At 36.5% G+C, this 18,943-nt stretch overlaps 1 protein-coding gene across 23 annotated transcripts in view; it reads right to left on the bottom strand.

The window, feature by feature from the left end:
* Adgrl3 (adhesion G protein-coupled receptor L3) overlaps window positions 1-18,943 on the bottom strand; it is a 762,557-nt gene that overhangs the window by 392,657 nt on the left and 350,957 nt on the right. For all 23 annotated transcript variants that reach the window (XM_029477382.1, XM_029477372.1, XM_029477362.1 and 20 more), the window contains one exon: window positions 15,841-16,054. In XM_029477382.1, the coding sequence (XP_029333242.1) occupies window positions 15,841-16,054 (214 nt within the window). The remainder of the gene's footprint in view (window positions 1-15,840; window positions 16,055-18,943) is intronic.

The following is an 18,943-nucleotide window of genomic DNA, read 5'->3' as shown; positions in this document are numbered from 1 at the left end:
TTTTTTTTATAAGACTTGCCTTGGTCATAGTGTCTGTTCACAGCAGTAAAACCCTAACTAATACAGACTGGGATGTAGGGCAATTGCTAATATATCCAGAAATGGGAAATTGCAGAGACTGAGAAGTAAGGATGAATCTCAGTGACAGGAGGATTTACAGTTGGCACAGAGCACTACATAGGACCAGCAGGAGAGGGAGAGAAAAATAATACAGGGAGGAAAAAGGAGGAAGGAATTTTCTTTTATCATTTGTTGGGGTGGGTCTGGTGCTGTGTATGTAAATGTTAAAGTCTGAACCCCAAAATGTGGTTGTCCCAAGACAAGTGAATTCTCTCACACACCAGCCTTTGTTGTGTAAAGCTTCCTCTCCAATTTAGAAGTATAGGGTAAATAAAAGTGGCAACAGCTGGGAGAATAGAAGTATGCAGGACATCAGTTACCAGGGTGGGGATCACAGATAGACAAAAAAAGGAAAGGAAGAAGAGAAAATGAGAGAAGATGGGCCTAACCCTCACCCTCCAGAGACTCACTGAGCCCCATGGAGTGGGAAGTTTTGGTGGTGTGAGGGTGGGGATATCCTCTTGGAGACAGGGGTTGGGAGATCAGGGGGAAGTGTATGGGATGAAGGCAGACCAGGAGGGGGATACCAACTGGATTGTAAAAAAATTAAATAATAATAATAGTATCCCAACCAAAAGAAGAAAGAAAAAATAAAAGCCCAGAACCAGATGGATTTAGTGCAGAATTCTACCAGACCTTCAAAGAAGACCTGATACTAACATTCCTCAAACTATTCCATAAAATAGAAACAGAAGGAATACTACCTAATTAATTCTACGAAGCTACAATGATACCTAAGCCACACAATGACCCAACCAAAAATGAGAACTTCAGTCCAATCTTGCTTATGAATAGCGATGCAAAAATAATCAAAAAAATTCTTGCAAACCGAATCCAAGAACACATAAAAAACATTATTCACGATTCACCACAATCAAGTAGGCTTCATCCCAGGGATGCAAGGTTGGTTCAAATATGAAAATCCATTAATGTAATCCATTAATGTAATGTTTTTTTCTTTGTAAACTTAAAGAAAAAAATCACATGATTATCTCCTTAGATGCAGATAAAGCATTTGGCAAAATATAATACCCCTTCATGTTAAAAGTGTTGGAGAGATATCAGGAATTCAAGGTTCATACCTAAACATAATAAAATCAACTTACTGCAAACCAACAGTCAATACCAAATTAAATGGGGACATATTTGAAGCAATCCCACTAAAATTGGGGACAAGACAAAGATGCCCACTCTCCCCATATCTATTCAACATAGTACTTGAAGTGCTAGTTAGAACAATAAAACAACAAAAAGAGATCAAAGGAATACAAATTGGCAAAGAAGAAATAAAAGTATAACTATCTGAAAATTATATACATAATATACTTAAGCAACCCAAAAAAATTCTACCAGAGAACTTCCCAAGCTGATAAAAAACTTCAGCAAAGTGACCGAATATAAAATTAATTCAAATAAATTGGCAGCCTTCCTTTATACAAATGATAAACAGGATGAGAAAGAAGTTAGGGAAACTACTCCCTTCACAATAGCCACAAATGATATAAAATATATTGGGGTAACTATAACCAAACAATTGAGAGATCTGTGTGACAACACTATCAAGTTTCTCAAGAAAGAAATCGAAAAGCTCAGAAAATGGAGATATCTCCCATGCTTATGGATTAACATAGTAAAAATGGCCATCCTACCAAAGTTAATCTACAGATTCAATGAAATCCCCATGAAAATCCCAACACAATTCTTCAAAGACATGAGAAAAGCAATTCTATTTGGAAAAGGAAAAATAAAAATAAAAAACCAACCCAGGCTAGCAACAACAATTCTTAACAATAAAAGAATGGCTGGAGGAATCACCATATCTGACCTCAAGCTTTACTACAGAGCAATAGTGATAACTGCATGGTATTAGTACAGAGACAGAATGGTTGATCAATGGAATTGAACTGAAGACCCAGAAATAAAACCAAACACACACATTTGATTTTTGACAAAGAAGCCAAAAATATGCAATGGAAAAAAGAAAGCATCTTCAATATATGGTGCTGGTCCAACTGACTGTCCGTATGTAGAAAAATGAAATTAGACCCATATTTGTCACCTTGCACAAAATTCAAGTCCAAGGGGATCAAGGATTTCAACATGAAACTGGATACACTGAATCTAATAGAAGAGTAAGTGGGAATGATCCTTAAACTCATTGACATACAGGGAAATTTCTTAAACAGAACACATGCTCTAAGATCAAGAATTGATAAATGAGACCTCATGAAACTGGAAAGTTTCTGTAAGGCAAAGGACATAGTCAATAAGACAAATTGGCAACCTACTGACTGGGAAAAAAATCTTCATTACTGCCACATCCAATAGAAGGCTAATATCCAAAGTATATAAAGAACTCAAGAAGGTGACCACCAAAAACCAAACAACCCAAGCATAAAATGGGGTAAACTGAGAATTCACAACAGAGGAATCTTGAATGGCTGGGAAGCACCTAAAGAAATATTCAAAGTCCTTTGTGATTAGAGAAATGTAAATCAAAACAACCCTGAGATTTCACCTTACACCAATCAGAATGGCTAAGATCAAAACTTCAGGTGACAACACATGTTGGAAAGGATGGGGAGAAAGAGGAACACTCCTCCATTGCTGGTGGGATTGGAAACTGGTACAACCCACTCTGGAAATCAATCTGGAGGTTCCTCAGAAAAATTGGAAATAGATCTATCTGAAGATCCAGCAATACCACTCTTGGGAATGTACCTAAAAGATGGCCCATCATGCCACAGGAGCACATGTTCCACTATGTTCATAGCATACTTGTTTGTGATAGCCAGAAGCTGGAAACAACCCAGATGTCCATGACAGAAGAATGGATACAGAAAATGTGGTTCATATTCACAATGGAATTTTACTTAGCTACTAAGAGCTAGGACATCTTGAGTCAAGTGGATGGAACTAGAAAATATCATTCTGAGTGAGGTAACTCAGACCCAAAAGGACATGCATGGTATGTACTCACCAATAAATGGATATTAGCAAAAAACAAAAACAACAACAACAAAAAAAACCCAACCAACCAACCAAACAAACAAAAAACAGAATACCCAAGATGCAACCCACAGAACTCTAAAAAGGTCAATAAGCTGAAGGGACCAAATGAGGATGCCTCAGTCCTGCTTGGGAGGGAGAAGAAAGAAATCACAAAGGCGGAGGGAGGGAGGGACCTGGGAAGGAAGGTAGACAGGGGTGGGGTTGGGGGTAAAAGAGGGGAACCTGATCTGGTATTGGGTGAGGCAAAAGGACTGAAGCCCTGAGGGCCAGCAGAAAAAATGTAAACAGGCAACCTCAGGAGGTAGGAGGTTTTGGGGACCCTCAGGAATGTACCAAAGACCTGGGAGGTAAAAGACCTATATGAAATGCCCTACAATAGAGAGAGAACTTGTAGACCCCCACCTCCAGAAGGAAGACAGGACATCAGGTGAGGGAGGGGTCTACAAGTCAAAACTCTGTCCCATAATTGTTCCTGTCTGAAAGAACTGCAAGGATGGGAATAGAAAGAAGCCTGAGGAAAAGACAGTCCAGTGACTGGCCCAAAGTGGGATCCAGCTCAAGGGGAGGCCCCAAGGTCTGACACTATTACTGAGGCTATGGAGCACTCACAAAAAGGACCTGTCATGACTGCCCTCCAAAAGACCCAACAAGTAGCTGAAAGAGTCACATGCAGATATTTGCATCCAACCAATGGACAGAAGCTGCTGACCCCTGTGGCTGAATTAGGGAAAAGCTGAAAGAAGCTGAGGAGAAGGGTGATCAGCAGTCTCAATTAACCTGGATCCTCGAGATCTCTCAAACACTGGACCACCAAATAGGCAGCATACTCCAGCTGATATGAGGCCCCCAACACATATACAGCAGAGGACTGCCAGATCTGGGTTCATTCAGAGAAGATGCACCTAACCCTCAAGAGACTGGAAGACCCAGGAAGCTTAGAGGTGGGGTGGGTGGCATTCTCTTAAAGACAAGGAGGTGCAGAGGCATAAGAAGTGGAACAGTCAGAGACCGGAGGGGGAATAAAATCTGGGAAAAAATTAAGTAAAAAGAAGGAACAAAATAATAATAACAACAACAACAACAATAATGAGAAGAAGATGAAGATGACAAAGACAGAGACGAAGAAGGCGGAGGAGGAGGAGGAGGAGGAAGAGGAAGAAAGGGGAAAAACAAACAAAGGAGAGAATAATAGATGTTCTCCATAAGATATGATGGACCAGGAGCATGTGCCTAATTGAAATGCTCCCTGAGAACAGACTAATGGAGCAGAAATAACTCAGGCCAGACTCAAACAGCAAATACTTTGGGAGCACAGCTGGGGAAGGAGAAATCCTAGCATTAAAAATGTAGATTAGTGGTGATTCTCCCAGTAATTGTGCTAAAGCTGATTTGAAAAATCCATAGGACTCTGCCTCAGTTATTGGTAAGCGGAGCTCATCAGATTTTATTCATAACTAACAGAGTTTATTAAAATCCATTTAGCATCATGGTTCCTTAGAATATTGTAAAAAAGAGTTAGTAAAATAGGGATCAGATATGTATCAGATAATACTACTTCAGAGTTCATGTAGATTTGGGTAAATTATAGGACTTGGACAAATTACACTGGGTTACTTCATGTAGTCTACAAAATGTTTATGCCTCACAAAATCTTTATGTGTGTTAAGTTGCTCATATTAATTTATGGTTTGCCACACCTCAGGCATAAATTAACAAATTGCATTCTGTACAACATGTTATAGTATTTTTTAATCTCAAAGTTCTGAATTGCTACTGAAGGAAATACTTGGCTATAAAGTCATTTGGAGGACCCCATGTTTCCCCAGAGAAACAGGAAAAACAATTCAGAGCCTTGCCTCTACATCCTCAGGCATGGATGACCTGCTTAGATTCCTTGGAAAGGTGAAAGGCCTTTTATGAGACTAATTTATGAAGGAAAAAAAGGGGGGATTATAAACATAATTTCTAAAATATCTTACCTCAGTGTTTGGAAAGGTTTTTTTTTTTCTAATAAGACTGGTCAGAAATAGTTTATATTACTAAAACTACAAATATATGATGTTTTAGCGTAGACAAAATATTAAAAATGAATCTGTATCTCATCATAAAGAGAAAGATATAATGTCTATGAGAAGAACAAGTAGCTCCTGTAACAGACACTGAGAATAATTCTAAAATGAAACTACTATTACCAAGAAACAAATACAGACTTCAGTGTTAACATATCAAGAGACAGTAATTGTAGCATTCTATGAAGGTACTGGTATTGGTGAGGGCATCATTCATCTTTCACCTTACACTGGGAGACCCTGTTCGCTACGTCAGTTCAAATGCCTGCATATCTCAGAACAAACAAATAAAAACCAAGTGGATGCTTGGGAACAAAGTGGCTCTAAGTAATTCAGCATCACGAGTACTCTTGGGTGAAAAGGTTTCTTCACTTCTCTCTGGCTATACAATTTATAAACTCATGGCTATGCAGCACCCCCTTTTAACATAAAATCATCATCTTGGCTTTTCGTTATTTTGTAGTGTATCTTCTCCTTTCCCATGGCAGCATCTCTCTAGACTCATCTTCTCAGCCAAGGATTATTTACTCACCACACTAACAGGTCCAAGAAAGAGATCCAAATGTTTATTTTCTGAGATTGATAGCAACAGTAATTAGGATTACTAGCAGTTTTGGAAAGCTTACAAGTCGTTTTATTTTTATTTATTTATTTTTTACCTAAACTCAAACAAACATATATATTTATATAATGAAACTAGCACAGATGAGTGAAGAACAGACGTTGCTTTCACTCCTTGGTAGTTGTAATTACAAATAGATATGATTCACATAGCTTCCTGAACACAACGGATACAAAAAAAAAAAAATAACAGAAACTACTACCAGCTAATGTTATATTTTTTAAAATAAACAAATATCTAGTGGATAGTAGGGTTTGTTTGTTTGTTTGTTTGTTTCTGTTTTTTAGCATCTTGTGAAGTACCCTGTTCCTGGGGATCAGCCCCAGGAATGGCTAGATACTGCAAAGAAGAGAGTCAGAAAAGGAGTAGGGAGTCTTGCCTGGGGCTTCAGAGGATCTTGTAGCCTGACTGAATGACAGGGGACGGAAATGCTCCTTTATTTATACAGAACTCAGTAGGCAGAGATAGATTCAGGTTGTTCAAAAACACAGATCATATCGCTTTTGTCCTCAGACATATGTTTTAACTTCTTCTTACTCAGAAGTTTAGTCATCATCGATAATCAATGACAGAACAACAGAAAAATCTTCAGGTCAAAGCTGCTGCCGTTATTATTTATTTATTTATTTATTTAGCCATGATATTCACGTCTATGTAGAATGTATTTAGACATCTAATCTTGGTGTTCTTTGCTTCTTTGGTCATGCACTACAACAGTGGCCCTGCATCCCTGCATGAGCTAAGTTTTCCAAGAAAGGGACGTTTGAACATTTTATTCCTTTATCATTGATCCTCACCGTCATTTGTCCATCAGTATAAGTCCCTGTGTAGGGCAGAGGTACCTCTAGCCTATCTAAATTTGTTGCTGTTATCTTTTCCTCAAGGGCCATACCATGCGCAGCATCCGATCTTAAATACCACATAATTGCCTAAGTGTACAGTAAGAGGCTTTAGCTTGGTCTGCTGCCAACTTCCCTAGTCCACGGAACCTTGTTTACCTTTTAACATTTACTCTTTTTTTGATTATCTTTTTCCTGAGTAAGTACAGAGGCAGATGTTCCAAGAGCATCTTGGAATCAGAGCCTCATCAGGAGATCTCTGGTGTCTTTTATTTGAGTCAGAAACTCCAGTGCATAAGGAAGACTTTCGAGTGGGGCTTTAAGGATAGTTCCCTAAGAACGGGAGGGGTAGTACGCTCGGGACTGCTATCTGGGGGAAGTTTAGAAGCAGCACTCCTGAGAGACTATATAAACAATTCATAAGAAATTTCCCATCAATCCAATATCCCCATGTTGTACAAATATTAAAAGGCCCCCAAGCATGTATCACGAGGAGATCAAGATGAAAAGTGGGAGACTGAACGACAACAATAACATTCCTCAGCTCAGCTTAACTGGATCTTTGTCAAGAAGCTGAGCTGGCTTTATGACTTTTGCTGTTCCCAATAGATGTGGCTGTGCCATTATGTCCCTTTAACAAGTTATGTTTACACATTTACAGTTGTTTTTTAAAGTGTAATCTGAGCATTTGTATGGAAACAATAATAAAAACAGTAAACTAAATAAAACTAAACTCAACTCTATAATGAAAAAATAATTACTGCGTAAGGGGCAAAAATAAAACTCGAACACATTCATTTTATTATCTATGAGCTAAATCCTTGATGATGGAGATTTAATCTCCTTAAACTTCATTATATAAAACATTAGTCGCTACAGAGTATTTTGTTTCTTATTTTTATTTTATTAAGAAAATGTATTATCTTCCCATTTCTGCTTTGAAAGGTCTCATAAAACTTCCCACTCATGAAGCCTCAGTGATCCTAAACTATAAATTGCTATGTGCTTTCTTTATTACCAAAACTATGCAAGTTTCAAACTATTCTCCAAGATCACTAGTGAATTTACATTTGCTGAAATATTCCTATAGATAATGGAGCCCATTTAAAATGTAAAATGCTGGTAATATTAACAAGGTGTAGTTTCAAGGGTTGAGTGTCTTCAGCTGGAAATTCTAAAGGCAGACAAAAGAAAAATGTTCAGTAATTTAATTAGCTTCACAGAATACTCCCAGCATCAGAAAATCAAGATTTCCCACTCTTAGTGTGCCAACAATTATTTCTTTTTTAGCAACAAGGTTGGTGAACACTTGGGATTTTATTTAAACCTTCCGGTCTTTAGCTGCCTCCTTCTTTAAGAATGGAAGTGTTTTCCATTTCACTTAAAAAAACCAAGAAATGGTTAAATGGGTTTGGTTCACACTAACTTCTTAGGGAATTATCAGATGCTTACAGATTACCTACAGACCTCTCCTTAGCATCCTCTAGAAATTCCATTACCCTCTTTAGGACCATACTGGGGACCAAGCTCCAAGTTCATAGGCTTTAGTGGACAAGCCCAAAGCAAACCATCACATACTCACAAGATATTTAAAAATGTTTCATTATGGCTTTCTTTTTAGAAAACATTCCAAGTATTCTAATATTTCAAGTTCTACAAACAGACAACAGCAAAGGTTAAAATGGAGGTTCTGAAACAGTTTCACTGGGAACAGAAAGGTGGCACAACAGTTACGAGCACTGATTTCTCTTCCAGAGGACCCTAGTTCAATCCCCAGAACACACATAGTGGCTCACAACCACCTGTAACTGCAGTCTCAGAGGATCCGATGCCCACTTCTGGCCTTAGAATGCACAGACATGTGCCCAGATATAAATGCCAGCAAAACACCCATACATATAAAATAGATAAAATAGTAAAAAAGGGGGGGGATTTAAAAATCTTAAACAAACAAAAAGCAACCTTTCATTGTGCATTTACTAAAAGTAAGAAAAATCAATTGCAGGTTTTGTAAATCAAATATGAAACAGAAATTCTAAAGGTGTACCAATCATACCAACCATACCAATGTTTCTCTACTGAAGTCCTATTTAGTATAATTTTGCTGCATTTGTTTAGCAAAACATTTATTAACAGTTACATGAACCAAAACTAGTAAGAACACTACTAAATAAAAATTAAAAAAAAACATGACTGGACTTTTAAATATTTCATGTCACAGATGGCTTAAAGTTCTCAAATCTCACTATTATGACACAGAGCCCAGAGGCACTGAGTTTGGAGTTCGATTGTGTTTCTTAGAAATGGCAGAAGCTACACTCCTGAAGTCTCGCCAGCTTGTCAACATGAACAGGAAGTGAACTAGGACAATGACAATAGATATGTAATGTGGAAGAGGGAAAGCTCCCCAAGCTCACCCTTAGACAAAGCATTGCACGTAGCTAAGGGATGCTGAGAGTGGGAGAAGAGCCCACCCTTAGACAAAGCATTGCACATAGCTAAGGAATGCCGAGAGTGGGAGAAGAGAGTCTTCCCCAGGGAAGAGCACACCAACTTGCTATCGAGTAACAAATGGTCAACCCTGAAGACAAATACACACATATACACACAGACTGAGCACATTGTAGTGCTGTATTTACGGGGAGAAAGACACACACAGAAACATGGACACATACATAACAACAGTGAGTTTCAACGGAAGCAAATAGGATACATGGGGTTTGGAGGGAGGATGGGGGGGGAAGTTATATAATTATATTATAATTCAAAATATAAAATTATTTTGATAAAGTTGGTCTCCATATGGCACACTTGTTTTCAATAAATGAAGTAAATAAATAATTTATTTTAAAAACAGTCTCCGGTAGCAAAAACCTCTCAGTGGCTCTCCTGATATTTCTGGGTTTAGGATAATACCACAAAAGACTAGATTTTCTTCTCCTTAAACTTTGTTAAAACCAAAATAAATAAATAAATAAATAAATATTTAACAGATAACTTCTTTTAAAATTAAATTAATTCCTAAATGGACGTGGAAACATGCAAGCTGATTGGCCCTAGTAGATTCACAGATATAAAAGTACCATGTGGTAAAACAGAAGCATTCACTCAAGTAAGAACACTGCTGAATACTTCTGTACATAAGGGCTGAGAGAACTGCTTATCTGCTCTTCTCTACTTCCGTTTGTCCTTTAAAGCAAACACGTACACAAATATCAGCACAGTATACAAAATAGATTGGTTCTACATCAGTCTGGGAAAATGCAAGTAGTTAAAGTTTTTGTTGTTATTGTTGTTGTTAGTGGTGGTGGTGGTGATGTGGTATATGTGTATGTATTTGTGTAATTTTGAAGGAAGTCATCAAACATCTTGTAATGCATCCATCACAGTCACAGAGGAGTGGCTCAATGTACACGCCCCGTGTACTGAAACACTTATTAGGTTATATACACACAAAATCTGCCGCTGGCATTTCTTCCTCTATTGTTAAAGAAGGTTCTTTTCAACTGTTCTAGCAATGCATACAACAGAAACCAAGATCTCTTAGAAAGCTGTAAAGTCCCCTGCAGTGCCGCTGATATCAACTGCAGTGTAACTTTCAAGAGGTGAGATACAATTCTCTCCCCCTCCCACCCCCTCTATTTTCTGCCATGTCCCCTCTGTGAGGATAACATCTGCGAATATAATACTGTGAAAATTCTCCTGAAACTATAATAAATGGAGGAATTTCATGAGAACATGTATTCCTACTGTATACATTTCATGACCTGTGATCCTAAATTAATTCAAGTGTTCATGGTAGACTTATTTTTGTCTGCGTTTATTTTTATGTCTCTCTCTCTTGATCCCATTGAGAAGTTATATAATGTTAACTCCATTTTAATATTTATTTTTTAGTCTAAGATATGTATCAAGGATAAACACACACACACACAGACACACACACAACAAAAATATAGGTTAAGTCATAACATTGCTGAGGAGAGAAGGAGATTTACATCAACTGGCCTGGAAAATCTTGCAACAGTAACACAAACTTCCTGAAACCAACTCATTATAAAGGCTGCCTTGCTTTCTAAAAGTGTTAGAAAATAATTATTCTTGAAATGACTAAGATGTGGCATATAAAAAATATGCAGTGACAACTGAACACAGCAAATACACTGAATGAGAAAGGCCAAGTTCAAGAGCATCTTATACAAAATTGTCGTTTAAATTACAAAATGAGCAATACTAATTTAGATTGTTCAAAGTCAGAATGGAGATGTCTTTAAGAAGGAGTGTGGCTAGTGTTCCCTGCTTCACCAGTTTGTTAGATACATGGATGAGCTCAGTTTGTGACATTTCCCTGAACTGTACACATTTGATTCGTGTAATTTTCTATATATACATTTCAGTGAAACTACATGCTCACATAAATACACACGCATGTATGTGTTTACGCACACCGCTTTGCAAATGCTTTCACAGTAGGCGAGCATATATATAAGATTATGAGACCACATATGCTATAACATATACTAAAAGGGAAGCTTAAATGTCAATGCACATGACATTCAGATTTCTTACATTTAGAAGGAATTGATGTCAAATGTATAAGAAGGGCTCCAGGTCAAAAATTAAATAAAGAAACCTCTAAAACTTGTGTTGTATCATCTAGTCTTTCTGTGGTATCCTGACGGCATGTGTATCCGATGGGTAAGCAGAGGTTTGAAAGAGAAGAGTTTGGGTCTAAGCACTGACATATTTGGAGAGGACTGGGCCACATGAAACGGGAGGACATCCTCAACAGAACACCAGTATGTTTAATAGCTGCAGTAGGAGAAGACAAAGGAAGGAGGCTACTCTGCCTGTGCCTTCCCCATGTCCTTCCACTTACACAGACTGTATGTAATTGAGCCAATGTTAGCACCTTCCAGCCCAACAGGCTCTCTGATAATACCTACAAGAATGAAACTTTCTTTTTCTTTTCTTTTTTCTTTTTTTGATTTCCTCAATAAATGTAAAGGAGTAAAGAATAAATGTAGTCAAGAGGATTGTTGGCTACAACAATCCTCTTGGCTACATTTTCTCTGTCCAAGATGCTTTATGTTCAGGAACCATACCTGGCTTATTTATTCATCAAACCTGACTCCCCTGTCATAGAAAACACCATTTGATTACATTCAAGAGCTGGCTGAATTGGTGACTCAGATTTCACAGTTAATAGCTGAAAACAACGCTGAACTCCACCTGCCGTCCACAAAGAGACTTCCTGAATTTATGCAGTTGCTAAAGGTTACTTTTACACGAGGATCCCAAAACTTTGTCAAGTATTTCGTCTAAAACATCGCTAGAATTTACAAACACAATTCAAAAAGAATAGAAGCCATGTAAATATCAATTTTGAGAGAGTTGTTAATGAACATGACTAAATCAGAAAGCAGTAGGACACTAAGTTGGTTCCTGGATAAAAACAGTAATTTGGCATTCTCAACGCATACAATTAGACAAAGAGAACCAGCTATGTAATAATTTAGACTACCTGGTGTACACACACAATAAGAAGGATGTGCAGTTTCAGAAGGATAAATATACTCTATCATTTGAGTTAATCTTTTAGTACGTAAAAAAAAATAGGACAATAAACATGAAATGTTAAGAAGGCTGTCCAGATGGAAACAATGGCATGAGATCATTTAGATTTGGGAAGTGTAGGTGTAATTTGATCGTCTGTGTGTGTGTGTGTGTGTGTGTGTGTGTGTGTGTGTGTGTGTGTGTGTGTGCACGCACCCCAAATCAAACAAAGGGACCAAAGCCATTCCAGCCTCAAGTATGCGCAATTCTAAGGTCTGTGAGCAAAATGGCATTTCTCAAAAGGTTACCAGAGTGGACTGTTTTACTGCAGACAAATGAAAATATCTGCTATCACATCTCCTTTATTTCAATGCACACATTTTTCATACTTAAAAGTTAGTTCATACTTTAGTTTATGTAACTTGTCCAAATTTAACACAAAGTGTATTTTATGTGTATCTGTCTCATCTGTCTAAGTTTTGAGATTTAAGTGAACAAGTTAGAAAGGCTTTTTCACAAGTTTATGCAATGATATAGTAATAATAACTTTCATACTTCGTAGTAATCCTCCCTCAAGACATACTTAATATTTATACCCTGAGACAATCTTTTTAAAAGCTTAAATTTGACAACAAAAATCCATTTATCTAATATACACTTCAGAAGGCACTTTTCATTTTTATTTCATTTTTAATATATTCATCTGATTAGCATATCTATGTTATTAGTATTTCCAATGTCATACTTGGTCCTTATTTCCATTATTTAATGTGGTTGACATGACATCATAAGAATTCATTATAAAAAAGTTGGGTAGCCTTGGCCATCTGACAACAGAGTCCCAAATTCTCTCTGTAAGGATCAAAGTATTTATTTTGGAAACTAAAATTGCACTACACCTAACAGTCCAAAGACAAATAACCACGGTTATTTCAGCCTACTTGAAAAGTCTCCATTAAGAACTTACCAGGAGTATTTACTCAAAGGATTTTGTTAGTGTGGAAGGCAGGTTCGACTGCAGATGTGTCACTATGGGTATGCAGCCTAGATACTTCAGCATATTGAAATGGTCCATTATTAGTAATGTTTGTGATACACAATTATGGATTATTTTGGAATGGTGTTAATGAATGGACTATAAAACAGTTTTAAGGAACGTCATCTATAGAACAAAATTAATGAAGTTCAAGCTTTTGCTATACCTCAATTACTCCCTAACCCCTGAAAAACAGTGCTACCTAAGAAAAACTACACCTATTACAGAACGGATACTATCTTAGTTTGATTACCCAACTGAAACAATTAACTATTTAGCTAGCATGCCACTTATAGCAAACCTTCCCAGAGTAAACATTATACCAACATGGAAAAAATACTAAAATCTTTTTATAACAGTTTAGACTAGATGGACCCTTGGCAATTTTGCAATAACGAAGACACACAAGTAAAGAATTATCCAACCTTTATCAAATGGATCCTTACTTTCAATATCTTATGTTTCTTTAACACCAGCTTTAACCTGTTACTCTATTATCACCAGACAAACCAAAGTCCACAGTACATGCAAAGTGAATTGTCCCTCCAGCATCCTTCAAATGACGTGTTCATCAGACATATGTGTTATGGTTTATATTAATAAATTACAAGTCCAGTGTTAACCTAAGGATATTGACTCTAATAGTCTATTAACCACACATAAACATATGAAACAATTTAAACCTTAAGGAATAAATTAAGGCCAGTGAGGATGTTCAATTCATAAAGATACTTGCCTTACCAGGCTAGAGATTTAATTTAATCCATGAATCCATCTTTACCTGGAAGGAGAGAACCAACTCCATAAAAATTGTCCCCTAAGTGCTGTGCATCTATCATGACGTGTGTGTATTTCCTGCATATTGTATGTTCACAATAATAAAATACTTTAAAAGAAGAGAAATAGCTAATGTAAATATGGGCTTCATAGGCAGCATAGCGGAGATACAAACTCTTTTGTATCGGTTACTTCTTTCACTCTGGAGATTAGGTCCAGACCCGTGTGCACTGCATTGCACTTGCGTTTAGTGAAGTTATTTAATTTTCTCTGAGTTATAATTTCTCCTCATATTTAATAATCCTGTAATAATGCCATAATAATAAATTGTGACTGAATAAAATTACTTATGAAAAGGCACAGCTATTCAATTATGATAGGCATTCAGTAAATTCATCACTTATTGATGAATTTCTTAATTACTAATAACATCGATAAAATAAGACGTATGAAGTTATGTAAAGTGGAAAGCTATTTCCAAGAAATGATTATAATAGGGAACAAATGTTTAATGTATGTTTCTTTTCTTTCCCTCTGTCCCTGTTATAAGCATATATAGAGATATATGATGTATATATACACATATGTATACACAAGTAAAGAATTATCCAACTTTTATCAAATGGATCCTTACTTTCAATATCTTATGTTTCTTCAACACCAGCTTTAGCCTAAGTTACTCTGTAATAATAAACATGTAAGGAACTTTTATTATGACAAATCTTAAATCTTTGGTATAGATATTATAGACCTGTCTTCTTAGAATCAAACAGTTTTTCTTAGCTCATGAAATTACATGGTGACTTAGTTTTTATATTTTGACATGGTAATGGTTTAGCTAATCATAATTTTTAAAATTTTTATTAGATATTTTCTTCATTTACATTTCAAATGTTATCCTGAAAGTCCCCTTTAGCTAATCGTATTAAATCCATTTCATATATTATACTGCAAATTAGGGTTTTCTTCATATTTCCAAGGTAAAATAATTTTTTTATTTTTTGGTCTTTTCGAGACAGAGTTTCTCTGTATAGCCCTGTCTGTCCTGGAACTTAATTTGTAGACGAGGCTGACCTCGAACTCAGAAATCTTTCTGTGTCTGCCTCCCAAGTGCTGGGATTAAAGGTGTGCACCACCACTGCCTGGCTGGTAAAATCATTCTTTATCAATTACATATTACTGTGTTCTGATTGATGATTATATAGATTACATATTGATTTATTTTATTTTTATCTATGTGTGTATGTGCATTGGCCTTTCTGCATTGCACCACAGGCGTTCAGGTGCCAATGGAGGCCAGAAGAGGGGGTCAGAACCCCTAAAACTGTAGTTAAAAACAGTAGTTGATATTTGGTTTCCATGCCAGTCCTTGGAACAAAACTTGGGTTTTCTCTTAGAGCATCAACTGCTCTTAATCACTGGCCCCTAATGTGGCTTTTGGTTTTCTATATTATTTGTATTTCTAATTCTTAAGTCTATTTCCACACTTTACATTTAAGAGAAAATTCTGACTTAGCAAATTTTGTCTCTTATAACCAATCCATATTTAAAGAACACTATCAGTATACAACACTAGGAAGACTGTAAAATTAAACTTACTAATAATGCTAATGAGTTTTCCGTTGTTCAAGCCCCATGGTGCGGATGGTAGCACCACTACTCTGGTCATACAGAGGGTGATCTACAGTGGTTCTGTTGAGTTCTTCTAAAACAAACACCACCTTCAAAAATCTTATTCACATTGTCTATCAAGCAAATTTACACTGACTTTTGATACTCGTGAAAGGAAGAGGTCTGGGCGCATCGTACCTTTGAGACATAATCTTATAGGCATCTGGCAGATAACACCGAATGTTCTCCATCTGAGCAGGGTCCGAGTCACAGATCTTGTCATCGGTCCTCCCGTAGTTGGCGCTCTCGATCATGATGACGTCTGTGCCCGGACAACGGAGCTCAATGGGGTAGCTCTCACAGGAGAGCTCTCTGCGGACAACTGCCATGGGAATTGGGGCGCGGCTGAAAGCTACAGGAAGAGGCAAAAAAGATACCGTCATCACTGGACACCCAAGGACATTACACACTTTTGCTTTTCCAGTGCCTGCGTTAACTAGAACATGGGCTAAAACGCCTAGGAAATATAACTTGATATGGGATATTTCTCTTTCCAGTAATAACAAATGACACCCTCCCCATCTAAGTATAACAATAACTTCTTAAATGTCTAAGCTACCATTTATTTTGTTCTTAGAGTGCCAAAAAGGTATTCTTTTTTTTTTTTTAATGAGATTGATGTTTTCAGGAGATGCATGTCAAATGTAGGTAACTGTTTTTTTAAAAATAACAAAAATATATAGTTAACCAATACCACATTAAAATTAAATGTAATCAATTTTCAAATTAAATTACTTGGTGAATTGAATTTCAAAATTAAACATAATCAATGTGTCCACATTTAGCCAAATTGATACATAAGCAATGGCATCATGTGTTTATTTTAATTGAATATCTTTTTTGTGAATTATTTGCCTACCTTTGTACAAGCTATGTTTTGTTGTAAAAAATCTTGTAATAGTAAGAAAAACCCGTGTCTATCCTCTATGGTCGTCAAAAGGGACTGTTCTGGTTCTCACATTTTAAATTATTGGTACACATGTAGACTTAATTTTGCTACTGAGGATATCTAACTTTTTATGTCGATATTAACGTCTCCCTTCCCTTGCCAATACATCACTGGAAGAAAGTCAAATGTTTAAATGCCATAAAACTAGCCAAGTTTCCCTTAAAACATATCATTGAAATTATAGTTGAAGTATTTTCCAACTGTGAAATAAGTAGATTTTTAAATATTTTTATGTAAGGGACACATTAAATTTGCACAGTTGGTTAATTCTCTAATGTGTCCATCCATAAAATAAGTATTTATAATATGTGGATTTTTTGTTGTTGTTCATTTTTCTAAGCATGAAATGTGGAAGAAAATGAGGAGAAGCAGAGATGTGAAATGTAGAAGCAAAAGAAGCAGAAAGGGATGACCATTTTATCTTTAGAAATAGTGATTTCTTTGAAAACGTCTATGATTTTAAATTTGAGAATGACATAAATTTTGTCTTATTTCTGTTTGGATCATAGGCTCCTTTTAAACCTTCTGAGCAGATCACTTAAAGTACTTCTGGCTGGCGTCGGAGGGCTGAGACAGAGGTCAAGCTCACAGGCTACTCTCCTAGAGAGTCCAAGTCTAATCCCCAGCTCCCACATCAGAGGGCTTTTAACCAACTGTAATGCCAGATCCTGAGGACCTGATACCCTCTTTTGGCTGCTTTGTCCATCTCCACTTGAGCATATGTACCCTGAATGCAGGGATGTATATTTACACATAATTAAAAATAAATTTAATTTTTTTAAAAAATAAAAAAGTACTTTTGCCTGCATTGTACATTTGATTCTAGAATGCCCGCCTTTCAACATACCAGATATATCAGTTCTGTTCTATTTTCCTTCTCTTACACACACACACACACACGAATGTAGCCCAGTTTAAACACTGACCACAGACATCATGATTCTTTTCATGTTATCACCCCGAGTTTGACTATAGTGTTATTTTCTTACTTTGTTTTGAGTCAACATTTTGTCAGGGTATTGTCACAAAGGAGAAATTCAGTATCTACTGTTCCTAGATTAAGACATCCTGTTTACCATCCAGGAATTCATATAGCTGCCCAAATATTCATATTTCTCTAATATTAAGATACTATCCTCATGAATAAAGGCATTTTTTTCTTATTTGAATTTGAAAGTAAAGAAGTGAGTGAATGTATGATAAAAAAGGCTTCATTTCATGAATCCAGTTTCAAGATTTTTCTCTCTTAAATGAGATCATATGGGTGGTGTTGTTTTCAGAGAATTTATTTAAACACAGAAGTTGCAGAATGCCTTAAAACAGATCTTGAACATTCGTTAAAAGACAAGTTATACCTGAACCTTGCTTTAGCTATTTAAGAAGAATTAGTTTGTAACTCATCTGAATGCCGTATTTATCTGGCTATATGATGCTGATGTAGGCAGTTAGGTTGGAATCAAGTTAATTTAACAAAGAGGGAACACATAAGCAATCCACACTGACAGAGATCGTGTTGGACTAAGTGGACAATTTGGCTGATTAAACTCATCAGTCAATTTTGTCAAAACATTGACATAGCTTTAATCTGGGTTGTCGCTGTCAAAAATATCATTAAGATCCAAACACTAGTCAGATGCAGTCAAATAAAATGTGAAGGACTAAATTTTTCATGAATCTATTTTGGAACTGCAAAGATGGCTCTCTCTCCCTTTCTCTCTTAACCCCTCCCTCATCTCTCCTTCATTCTTTCGCGCCCCCCCCACATTTGTACATAAACATACCTATACCCTACAAACACACACACACACACACACACACACCAAAACGCAAGTGATATTTTATATAAAGTTCCAACTTCCAACTGTGAAAACATTATTCCTTTTAAAATAAAATTCACCCATTTAGTAACCCAATGACAAACTTCACTCCACACACCATGTGTGTGTGTTTTGAATTAATACACTTCTGGAGACTACAACATTACCCACTTAGCTATTCAAACTGCTTCTTACAGTAATGCTAAAAGTCTTCACAAACAAATATGACATAAAGACTGTTTTTTAAAAAGTAATCACAAAAGAACTCAANTGATATGTACTCACTGATAAGTGGATATTAGCCCAGAAACTTAGTATAGCGAGATATAAGATACAATTTGTAAAACACATGAAACTGAAGAAGAACGAAGACCAAAGTGTGGACACTTTACCCCTTCTTACAATTGGAAACAATCAGCCATGGAAGGAGTTGCAGAGACAAAGTTTGGAGCTGAGACCAAAGGATGGACCATCT

This window comes from Mus caroli, chromosome 5 (genome assembly GCF_900094665.2).
Source record: "Mus caroli chromosome 5, CAROLI_EIJ_v1.1, whole genome shotgun sequence".
NCBI lineage: Eukaryota > Metazoa > Chordata > Mammalia > Rodentia > Muridae > Mus > Mus caroli.
Note: the sequence above shows the minus strand (reverse complement) of the source record. Positions and strands in the feature narration are given on the sequence as shown.